The sequence below is a fragment of the Miscanthus floridulus genome, chromosome 16 (assembly GCF_019320115.1).
Source record: "Miscanthus floridulus cultivar M001 chromosome 16, ASM1932011v1, whole genome shotgun sequence".
NCBI classification, from domain to species: domain Eukaryota; kingdom Viridiplantae; phylum Streptophyta; class Magnoliopsida; order Poales; family Poaceae; genus Miscanthus; species Miscanthus floridulus.
Window position 1 is genome coordinate 76,211,204 of NC_089595.1, and position 12,507 is coordinate 76,223,710.

General features: G+C 43.3%; 1 protein-coding gene across 2 annotated transcripts; it reads right to left on the minus strand.

Moving 5' to 3' along the window:
- Positions 1-4,666: 4,666 nt before the first annotated feature.
- Positions 4,667-11,905, minus strand: LOC136513216 (pentatricopeptide repeat-containing protein At2g30780-like). Of its 2 annotated transcripts, none has more exons than XM_066507205.1 (2): positions 10,260-11,905; positions 4,667-5,894 (listed from the first exon to the last, which is right to left on the minus strand). In XM_066507205.1, exon 1 carries the CDS (start codon positions 11,790-11,792, stop codon positions 10,263-10,265), a length of 1,530 nt encoding a protein of 509 aa, XP_066363302.1. In that variant the 5' UTR covers positions 11,793-11,905; the 3' UTR covers positions 4,667-5,894; positions 10,260-10,262. The 2 variants fall into 2 exon arrangements, with proteins under 2 accessions (XP_066363302.1, XP_066363303.1); XM_066507206.1 differs by lacking the exon at positions 4,667-5,894 and adding an exon at positions 5,917-6,651.
- Positions 11,906-12,507: the final 602 nt, after the last annotated feature.

Genomic DNA, 12,507 nt, shown 5'->3' on the forward strand with positions numbered 1-12,507 from the left:
TGCTCTTGTTTTCATTGATTGAATTGAACATTCTTGGATCACCGGTCATGTATTGTGTGCACCCACTATCAAGCACCCAATGCCTTCCTTCGGCTTTGTAATTGGCCTACAAAAGAAGATCAATTCTTTTTAGGTACCCAAATTTGCTTGGGTCCTTGAAGGTTAGTTACCAAGGTCTTTGGTATCCAAATGACCTTCTTCTTTGGACCCACAATTGGTGTACCAATGAACTTAGCCTTCATACCATTGGCACCTTTAACAAGCATGTAACAAGAATCAAATTTAATGGAGCATACAATAGGTAGCTTGTTCTTGTTAATCTTGCAATATTGCTCTATATGCCCAACTTGCTTGCATCTATTGCAAAACCGACCATTGCCCTTCATAAAGTTAACTTTGGGAGTGAAAAAGGCCGCCTTGCCTTTCTTGAGGGTATAGCCTAATCCCTCTTTGTTGAGAGAAAATTTTTGGCTACCCAAACACTTTAGCAAGCGGGCATCTTCACCATAGGCATTGCCTAAGGCACAAGTGAGCTCATTCACCTCCTTGTTGCTAGTCTCATTTTCCACCATTAATGAGGCATCACAAGTGAGACCATCACTCAAAGGTAAAGTAGAAGTAGTAGTGCTACAAGAAGTGTTAGTGGGAGCAACTATAATGGGCTTATAAAAAGATTCATCAATAAGATCACATATTAGTCCCACATCACATGATACAATCACTTGCTCCTTCTTGGCTTCCTCTTTGACTTGCTCGATGAGAGAGGAGTGAGCTTTCTCAAACTTAGAGTGAGCTTTGCCAAACTTCTCATGGGCTTCCATTAGCCTCTCATGAGTAGCATTGAGCTCATCAAGGGATTGCTCAAGAAATTTGACTTTCTTATTCAATTCCTTGCACTCCTTTCTCTTCATCTCAAAGCAAGTATGCACTTGCTCACACATGTCCATGAGCTCCTCCTTGGAGTATTCCTCATCATCATCATCACTCCTACAAGCATCACTTTCACATTCATCATCATCACTCATATCATATTTTACCTTGGTAGGTTTTGCCATGAGGCATGTCGAAGGAGTGTCGAAGATGGAGGGCTTGTTGTTGATGGCGATGCTTGCTAGTGCTTTCTTGATAGATTTCTTGCCATCATCACTAGAGTCATTACTATCCAAAGAGCCATCACTATCCCAAGTGACCACATAGCCTCCACCCTTCTTCTTTTGAAAGATCATTCTCTTCTCCTTCTTCTCCTTCTTTTCTTTCTTATCCTTCTTGTGCTTTTTCTTCTCATCCTCATCATTGTCACTATTGTAGGAACAATTTGCTACAACATGTTCGGGACTCTTGCAATTGTAGCATCTTCTCACATATTCTTTGCTTTGGTGTAATCTCTTCTCTTTCTTGCACCATAGCCCTTCTTCTTCATGAATTTTCCCATCTTGCGTACAAAGAGGGCCATAGCTTCATCATCAATATCACTAAGATCATCATCATCACTTGATTTTTTTTGGACTTGCCCTTGTTCTTGGATGATGATGAGCTAGCCTTGAATGCTATACTATTTTTTCTTCTTTTCTTCTTCCTTCTTGTCATCCTTGTCATCCCCCTCCCTTTCCACACGGTATGTTTCTTGGGTCATGACATCACCTAGTACTTGGTTAGGGGTAATCTCCTTCAATCCTCCTCTTATGATAAGCAATCTCAACATCTCAAATCTTGGAGGTAAGCACATCAAGAACCGATGAGAGACATCATCATCCTTGATCTTCTCTCCCAAGGCCTTTAAGTCATTTACAATCACTTGCAACCGATGGAACATTTCCGGAATGCTTTCATCTTCCTTCATCTTGAATCTTGTCAACTTATCCTTGAGAATGTACAACTTAGCACTCTTCACCGCCAGTGTACCCTCATATGTTTCCTCCAATCTCCTCCACACCTCATTTGCTCTTTCACAATCCTTGATTTGCACAAATACTTTGGAATCAATGACATTGTATATGGTGTTGAGAGCCATTATATTGCATTGCTTGTTGGTCTTGTCTTGGTTGGTGGGGTCATCAGGATCAATGATAGCATAGTCATTCTCAGTCACCTCCCATACTTGATCATTGATTAAACCAAGATATATCCTCATCTTTCTCTTCCAATAATCATAGCATGTGCCATCAAAGAACAGTGGTTTGCCCCCCACATGGTTGAACACAACTTGAGCCATAATTTGACACCGAGGTTGTTAAGCCTTCAATCAAACGGTGACCACGGCACTGATACCACTTGAAAGGTCCTAATATGGCTAGAGGAGAGGGGTGAATAGCCTATTTAAAATCTACAAATCAACTAGAGCAATTTGATTAGTATGACAAATAGCGAAATGCAAATTTGCTATAGCTCTACAAGGGTTGCAAGCCATCTATCCAACAATTCTAGTTGCAATGATTACTAGGCACACAACTTGTAATGTTACTAGTCACTAGGAGCTCTCAATCTTGCTATTCTAAAGATCTCCACTAAATGAACTTAAAATAACAAAACAAGCTCTCAATTCTAATTACACTAAAGAGCTTGCCATAACTAGGTTGCAAGAATATAAATAAGTGAGTAGGGTAAGTATACTGCCGTGTAGGGGAGTGAACCAATCACAAGATGAATACTAAATCAATCATCGGAAGAATACCAAAGGGCAAGAGACAACCAATTTTTCTCCCGAGGTTCACGTGCTTACCGGCACGCTAGTCCCCATTGTGTCGACCAACACTTGGTGGTTCGGCGGCTAAGAGGTGTTGCACGAATCTTGTCCACACAATTGGACACCGCAAGAACCTACCCTCAAGTGAGGTAACTCAATGACACGAGCAATCCACTAGAGTTACCTTTCGGCTCTCTGTCGGGGAAGGCACAAGACCCCTCACAATCACCACGATCGGAGCCGGAGACAATCACCAACCTCCACTCAACGATCCTTGTTGCTCCAAGCCGTCTAGGTGGCGGCAACCACTAAGAGTAACAAGTAAATCCCGCAGCGAAACACGAATGCCAAGTGCCACTAGATGCAATCACTCAAGCAATACACTTGGATTCTCTCCCAATCTCACAATGATGATGAAACAATGATGGAGATGAGTGGGAGGACTTTGGCTAAGCTCACAAGGTTGCTATGTCAATGCAAATGGCCAAGAGAGTGAGCTTGAGCCGGCCATGGGGCTTAAATAGAAGCCCCCACAAAATAGAGCTGTTGTACCCCTTCACTGGGCACAACACGGGGTGACCGGACGCTCTGGTCAGTTCGACCGGACGTAGGACCCCAGCGTCTGGTCGTCCGATGCTCGCCACGTGACATCGGCTTCAAATGTCGATCGCCCGATCTCAAGGGTCAAGTGATGACCGGACGCGTCAGTTAGAAAGTGACCGGACGCAGGACCCCAGCGTCCGGTCGTTTTCAGTAAGGTTCCAAACGTGGAATTTCACGACCGAACGCGTCCGATCATGCGCGACCAGACTCACCCGGCGTTCGGTCACTCAACGTTTCCACTGTACGCCTCACGTCAACGTACATCAGCACTGACCGGACGCACCCAGCCAGCGTCCGGTCACTCTTTGCGCCAGCATCCATTCACAAGACCGAGACGCGTGCTTACAGCTGCTACTGACCGGACTCTGAACCCAGCGTCCAGTCACTGCTCCACCAGCGTCCAGTCACTCTGTGAACCCCCGTCTTTTCTGTACAGGGCGCCGGTGAAGTTTCTAACCCTTACTCAAATATGCCAACCACCAAGTGTATCACCTTGTGCACATGTGTTAACATATTTTCACAAGCATTTTAAGGGTGTTAGTACTCCACTAGATCCTAAATGCATATGCAATGAGTTAGAGCATCTAGTGGCACTTTGATAACCGTATTTTAATACGAGTTTTACCCCTCTTAATAGTACGGCTATCTAACCTAAATGTAATCACACTCACTAAGTGTCATGATCACGGAAACAAAATGGCTCCTAGTATTTATACCTTTGCCTTGAGCCTTTTGTTTTTCTCTTTCTTCTTTTCAAGTTCAAGCATTTGATCATCACCATGCCATCATCATCGTCATGATCTTCGCCATTGCTTCATCACTTGGAGGGGTGATACCTATCTCATAATCACTTTAATAAACTAGGTTAACACTTAGGGTTTCATCAATTAACCAAAACCAAACTAGAGCTTTCAGAGGGTTTAGAGGACGCCATCACGTTCGTTGGTGTAGTCTGCGCACGGACAACGACGGTCGGTGAAGAGGACGATGAAGACGTCGACGTCGATGGAGCGAGCGACACGGCTGATGGCTTTCCGTCACTGGTTGCGTCCCTCTCTGATCGGATTAGGGTTTAGATGTCGGTGGAGAGCTCGGCTCAGATCAACCTCGTGATAAAAGCCGTCGACCCCCACACCTCTTTTTATAACACAGTATGACAGAAGCCCTCCAACCATGATGAGCTGAACGTCCCCGATCATGGCACGAATTAAAGGCTCAACTGGACCGTTGGATCCAATTAGGATTAGAGATCAATCTAATAGATAAAAGTTCTGAGAGCAAGAGCATGATATACACATTCCAGGTCACACAAGAGGACAGGAGTGCGAAGACCAAACAAATTGGAAACACCTGGATTCCAATCTGAAAGCAATAAGACAGAGGAGGCCTACAATTATTTGCAGCTGCTAAAGGGAGAGGCCACACGGTACATGGAACGAAGACAAAAACTATCAGACACGCTCGACAACTACAGTTCTCCTGAGTACAGCTTGCATGATTGTTAAAAGAATCATTGCACGCACGTTAAAAACTGGTGCAAATGTCAATTATTAGCGGGGAAAAGGCGTAACATTATGCCTTTTAGCCTGAAAATGAGAGGACCCGGAAGCGCCTTGGCGGTACCACTATGATGACCCTAGAGAAAATATATGCAGATCAGTAGCCCTATCTCCTAACTGTTTGGTTCCTTGCGTTCCACATGATCGACGAGGTCATGTACATGTACATTTCGCATGTATCACACCACTTGAGCTTCTGTGGAACCATAAAGTGCTTTGCAGGCTATCAATTTGGTCATTACTTGCCCTCTAGCACCACTATAGAGATTCCAAAGGTGAGTGCTGATTGCTTGAGAACAATGGAGCTTCAAAGTTCAAAGATTTACTGCCAAACAAGCTTCACATATCCTGATTTCCCGACAGCCCGTATGACAATATGCGGCCGAATAAAAAAAAAGAGCGTACCCAGTATGGAGAGCTCCCACTCTGTGCGGGGTGTCAGTGGCAAGCCTTACCCTCGCCTGTGCAATGCGAGGAGACCGCGACTCGAACCCGGGACTTTCCGGTCACAGGGGGTAAGACTCTACCGCTTGCACCAGGCCCACCCTTCATGCGGCAGAATAAATATTCAGCCAAAATCTCCATGTAGTACCTCCACTATGATAAAGCTGGAACCACGATACCAATCACGAAGGCACCTCATCTTCACCTTGCTGCATCATGTATTGCGTATATCACGAAGGCACCTCATCTTCACCTTGCTGCATCATGTATTGCGTAAGTGTGATGTATCGTCTTAATAGATGCCCCGGATGTCTTCTATGACTCTAAGTCCCATGGCCAGCTGTATAACTTGTGTGAAGAACAAGAATGGGCAACAAAAGGCAGCAGGTTCAAAATGTAGTTGCAGGGCCAACATGTCCAGATCAACTTCAGCCATCTGCTCAGGTACTACATTCCATAGACATCACTGCTGCCGCAAAACTCTATTAACTCTGCAACTCTAGGGTTTGCTCTTTGAGTAGCAAAGGCATTGAAAGCGCATTTCAGAAAAACAGGTAGCTTGTCAGAAAGGAAAAAATTTCACCAATAGGTGGAGCAGATAGATCCTGCAAATGTATGATCATCACTACATCAGTATGTTAATATAATAGGTAAGCTTCAGTTTGATTGCAAAAAACAATCATTGCATATAGTTCATTGTCACTAAGAAGAAACTTGTTACAATACAATTTAGTGATCACAAGTTCACTTGAAACAGAAATGTATTTAGAAATTATCGTGAGCATCAGTACTGAAGGCTATTATTAGGACAAAGTCATCACCTCCAACAATTCTTCAATTAGAGCTTAAAATAGACAAGTAAGAAAGTAACCATGAAACCACAATCTGTTAGCAAGCATGATTACAAGACATTTTCAGTGGATACTGACATCCCCCACCCACTCCCAAAGTCCTAAACACATAGCTCTCATTTTCCCTATTCCATTTCAGAGCCTGTTAAAAGCAGCCAGTTTTTATTGTCCTGACACTTCCCAAATTTAAGTTTATCAAATAAACATGGTATATAAAAGTAGAAAGGAACAACGCAGACAATAAAATAAACATCCTTATGAGCAGCTTTCGATTTCCATTTTACATCTTTGCTAATAAATCAAAGCTTTACCAGAAGTGTACCTAAAACACCCATCAGCTAACACAAGAGGCAGAATCTCTTGATTTGACCATTGAAAATTACAATACGATATGGCTAAACTTGATAACAGTATTTTTTTTTTATTGCAGACGTGGCTTTCACTGATTGTATTGATTGTTTCCCTATCATTTTGTATTGGGGGAGGGGGCAGTGATATTTTCTCAAAAAACCTGTAAAAAAATGCATACAGACAACTTAGGGTTTGTACTTTAAACATGAACAGTTCTTGCTTATTCTATGTTTAAAGAACATATGCAATCTAAACTCAAATGACTACTTTAGCTGAATAATTTACTCCCTCTATTACAAATTATAGCTCACTTTGGCTTTGTCCTAAGTCAAATTTCTCTAACTTCGACCAACTTCATAGAAAAATGCATCAACATCTACAGTATCAAATTAGTTTCATTAAATTCCCCATGAAAATAGGTTTTGATAGTGCATTTATTTGAAATCTGTGTATGTTAATATATTTTATAGAAACATTGTTACAGTTAGAGAAGTTTGGCTTAGGACAAAACTAAGTAAAGTGAACTATAATTTGGAACAGAACCACTGCAACTAATGCAAATGAACTTGAAGCCATGCGCTATAGTACCAATGGTACTCACTACTCACATGAACAATAGTACCATACAAGGGATAAATATGCTGCAGAAACACTTGTTGCAGATCTTTCTTGTATTAGGTAGTGTTTAGTTCCCAAAAATTTTCAAGATTCCCCGTCACATCGAATCTTTGGACGCATGCATGAAGCATTAAATATAAATAAAAAATAAAACTAATTACACAGTTATGGCGGGAGACTTTGGAGTCCAAAGGTTTTAGACTTAGTAGAACTAAAACTGAGTATATGAGATGTGACTTCGGCACTACTACTCGGGAGGAGGAAGATGTTAGTTTGGAAGGTCAAGTAGTGCCTAGGAAGGATACCTTTCGATATTTAGGATCAATGCTACAGAGGGACGGGGATATTGATGAAGATGTTAGCCATAGAATCAAAGCAGGGTGGATGAAGTGGCGGCAAGCGTCTGGTGTCCTATGTGACAAAAGGGTACCACAGAAGCTAAAAGGCAAGTTTTATAGGACGGCGATTAGACCTGCTATGTTGTATGGTGCAGAATGTTGGCCTACGAAAAGACGACATATTCAACAGCTAAGTGTCGCGGAAATGCGTATGTTGCGTTGGATTTGCGGTCATACAAGAAGGGATCGAGTTCGGAATGATGATATACGTGAGAGATTAGGGGTAGCGCCAATTGAAGAAAAGCTTGTCCAACACCGGTTGAGATGGTTTGGACATGTGCAACGGAGACCTCCAGATGCACCGGTGCGTAGTGGAATCCTAAGTCAGGATAGTAACGTGAAGAGAGGCAGAGGAAGACCGAAGTTGACTTGGGTAGAGGCAATAAAAGGAGACTTGAAAGGATGGAATATACCCAAAGACTTAGCCTTAGATAGGAGTGCTTGGAAGACAGCTATTCACGTGCCTGAACCTTGATTGCTTCTGTTGGGTTTCAACTCTAGCCTACCCCAACTTGTTTGGGACTTAAAGGCTTTGTTGTTGTTGTTGTTGTTGTCACGAGACAAATCTTTTAAGCCTAATTAGACTATGATCAGACACTAATTGCCAAATAACAACGAAAGTGCTACAGTGTCATTTCGCCAAAAATTTCGCCAACTAAACAAGGCCTTAGTACATCTATGTTGTGCCCTAGTGTACATTCTTAACCAAATTTCCAACAATTAACTTTGGTAGTAATATTCATGAGATCCGTGTTGATAATACAATAGTTGAGAAGGCTATCTATCTTTAATGGTAAACTTTTGAGCAGATATCACTTACATTAACCATTAATCATAATTTTAATCATGGATCCTTGCTAGTGAAAATATTTGCGTTAGGTGCCAACACAATTTTAACATCAAGAAATTCCACAAATGGAAGGCACTAATATGGATAAACTATAGATGTAGATATACTGAATTTCTAAAACGTGGAATAGTATATGAGCCTTGATACACTGATATAACATAAAACATTCCAGGGTGCAGTTAGCATAGCAAAAAGAAGTTCACCCTCTTTTATCTACACAGTTGAGGCAGTTTGAATAATATCGTGTGTGTCACGAAAAGCATCAATAAAACAATAATCTAGCTACCAGACTATGCTGTCAGCCTGTCACAGAACATGGACGGAAAGTCATTGTAAAGTATGGTTATAACCAACTGATTTGAGAAAATTCTCTTCAAAGACAGGTTTGTTTCAGGAAGGGTGAAGAAAGGTAAAAGCAAGTGAATATGATTCATAATCTGTTCATGAGCTTTAAAGTATACCCTATTAAAAAATGAGAACCAAAGGAATAATTGTTTATTGTAATCTCTTAGCGAAGAACTAAGAACATACAGCCCCTCAGGCAAAGACTGCTTAGAGAACCACAGATGCATGACAGAATTACAAAGAACTGTTTACGGTAGTGCTTGGACTTTAAACCTAATCACAATGTCATGAGGATGTTGTGTGTGTTACTTCTAAATAGAGCCTTGCTATTTATTTTAAACAGAAAATGTACTGTGGCAGTTTGAATTGTAACAATCACACTTATGGGGTATTGGGGTAAACACCACACAGAGGAGGACCGGCAGACCATGACTGAATTGGAGGGATTTGATGACAAAGATGAAACCATAGATTGGGGTGACCATAACATTTTAGCCAAGAAAAGACTAGCTGAGTCTTTTTTAACTATTTATAAAGGGGCTCCTTAAATACTTAATCCAGATTTAAACCTACGTACATCATCTAAGATGCAAAATGGTAATAACTAAATAAACCTATCCAAATGAATGATCTGTAGCTACATTACTTATCACATGAGCATAGCAATTAGCTTGCAAAGCAATTTAAAGCTACACACCACAGTACACGAGTATTCAGTAATCACTTGGATGATAGTACCCTAAAGGCCCTAATAGGTTGCACAAAAGGCTTTCGAATGCATATCTTACTAGTACTTGACATTAAAAACACTCATGCGCATCAGCTCGGTGTTGATATACCGAGAAAAAACAATTCCCCAAAAACTAGAATAACACGAGCCTCAATATAAAAGAAATTTCCTAGGGTGCAGTCAGCATTACAGAAGAAAAACTTCCTCTAGTATCAACATGGTTGTGGTAGTGTCTGTTATAGTATATGTTACGAAAGGCATATATATCAACAATAAAACCTAAATCCCAGATTATGCTGTCATAGAATCTAATATATGGGATAAATATGCGAAGACATAGAAATCTGATTCAGGCATCATTCTGTTTAGAATCAAGGGTCTTAAAGCTAAAAAAGAAACATGATATACCCCCCTGCTCGTGAATTAAGTATCATGATCAACAAGATAAATAAAAAACTTTTTTCTTTGTTTGAATCTCTTAGCGAACAGCTAAAAACCTTACAGGCCCTTAGCCAAACACTGCTTCAAGAACCTCAGGCGCTCAAGCACCATTAAAAAACTTGTTATGATAACATCTCCTACTTTAGAACCTTACCAAAATGTTAAATGGATGTTTATGCGGTACTTCTAAATTGCTCAATTTTCTTTCTACACAGAAATGCAGTCATATGAGTTAAAAAATTAGATATGCTGTAATCTCATCACTGTCTAACTTTTCAAAATGCTAATATCAACAGATATTGCAGCTGTACAGATATATTATATAAAAGAAAAGGTACATAAACTTGGTGAATGAACTTAAATATTCAGAATGAGTATCAACTCACAAGTTATTGAAGAGATATGCTGCGAGGAAGTCCAAACCCATGCTTCCACATCATGCCAAGTATAGTGTTGGCCTCAGTCCTCCGCCCACAACTAACATATGCCTTGTACATGATCCAAAATGTCTTCTTTGTTCGATCAATCTTAAAACATTCCATCTCATCTAGCACCCCATGCATCTCTTCCAACCGATGGTGCTTCCCATACATCACCATCTTGCAGTGGTACAAGCTCTGGCACAGCTTCCAACCAGCCTCCTCAGCCCGACGGACAAAATGTACAAGTTTGTCAACTGCGTCATACTGAAAATAGCTACATATAATGGACCGCATCACCTTCAACGAGTTGACAATGGTATTGCGTTCCAATGCCTCAGAAATATGCAGCTCCATCCTCTCAACCAACCCCTCCTGAGCATACACCTTAATTAAGAGCACATTCAGCCATGCCCTGTAATCATCAGGACCCAACTGCTTCAGCAAATCCTCAATCTTTTGGATTCTACCTACATGGTAAAACTTGCAGTATGCGCACAGCATTGCACGTATATGCACAATGTCAACCTTTATGTCAAGCTTGCAAGCACACTCATAAGCTTGCTCCATTTTATAGATCATCCCGGCATGTGCATATCCTCTTAACATCAACAGATGCGTAGTAGCATCTGGAGCAACATGGCCCGAGACCATCTCCTCAAACACCGCTTCCATTTTGTCCCACATCCACGCGGTGAGGTAACCAGAGATGATTGCGTTGTACGTACCAATAGTGCGGGGTTGGCCAGAAGCATCTAGCGACTGGAGCGTGGCCTCCATGTGGTCAATGAGGAGGGAGCGACCGTACAGGGCGATGAGGATGTTGTACGAGTCCACGTTGGGCGGACCGCACCTTGGGTCGCGCTCCAGCGCGTGGAAGACCTCGATGCAGCTGTCAAGGAGGCCGTTGTGCATGTATGCCGCCATAAGAGCGTTGTAGAGCCCCTGGTTAGGGGAATGGGTAGCGGCGCCGTCGGCAAAAAGCGCGGCCGCCGCGTCATGGTCGCGGGCGCGGCTCGCGAGCGATATGGCGAGGGCGAACTCGCCGAGCGAGGGGGCCGGGGAGAGCGCGCGGCGGAATGAGAATACGGCGAGCCCTAGCCGCGGCCTGGACCGGAGCAGCGAGAGGAGCTCGAGCGACGCGAGCGGAGAGACGGCGAGGAGGGTAGGGAAGGAGTGTTCGTGGAGGGCGGGCACCGGGTCCGGGTCGGCCCCCGGGAGCGCGGTGAGCGAGGTGGCGAGCGAGGAGACGGCGGCGCGGAGATGGGATGCCGCGAAGGGCGGGAGCGGCGGCGACGTAGAAGAACAAGACGCCGGGCGCCACGCCCCAGTGGGATCGGGAGGAGGAGGAGGCCGCGGCGGGGAGTGCGGCGGCCAGGTGGAGGAGATCATGTCGGGTGGGACGGAGACGCCGGTGAAGGACCGAGAGATGGTGGCGTCGTGGGGGCAGCAGCGGCTGCGGAGCAGGGGGAGGAGGGAGCAGGCGGGGCGGCGGGACATGGGAGGAGGCGGTGGCGGCGGAGGCCGAGTAGATCAGCGGCGGCGGCGACGAGGGGTTTAGGCCTCTGGGGGGATCCGCGTGGAGTGGACGGGGAGGAGCGCACGAGGCCACATCGTCCTGGTGTGCTGGATGGGTTTCTTTAGGCGGGGGCCTATGTTGTGCGAGTATGGCGGGCTTTGCAGAAAAAACGGTTCGGCCCGGCCAGGTTGGCCGCGAAGAGACCAAACAAGTAACATGGGCTTTAGCCTATGTTTTGTGATTTTATGAGATCACGAACGATATGGAGCGGAGCTAGCGCACATATAAGTGTACGTTTGCTACTAAAGTTTAAGAGATGTCATATCAGGTGTAACATCGAGTATTTGAATAGTAATAATATAATAAATTATAGAAGACGTTAGTAATCCACGAGACGAATTTATTAAACTTAATTAATCCGTCGTTAGCACATGTTTACTGTAGCACCACGTTGCCAAATCATAGACTAATTATGCTTAATAGATTTGTCTTGTAAATTAGTCTTAATCTGTGCATTTAGTTTCATAATTAGTCTATATTTGATACTCTAAATTAGTGTCAAAACATCCAATGTGATAGGACTAAAAATTAGGAGGAGAAACCAAATACACCGTGACAGCAACAAGGTAAATGGTGAGTCAACTCATGAAATCATTCAACATGCGCTAGGGGACCCTCTATCCCCGTGCTTGTTTC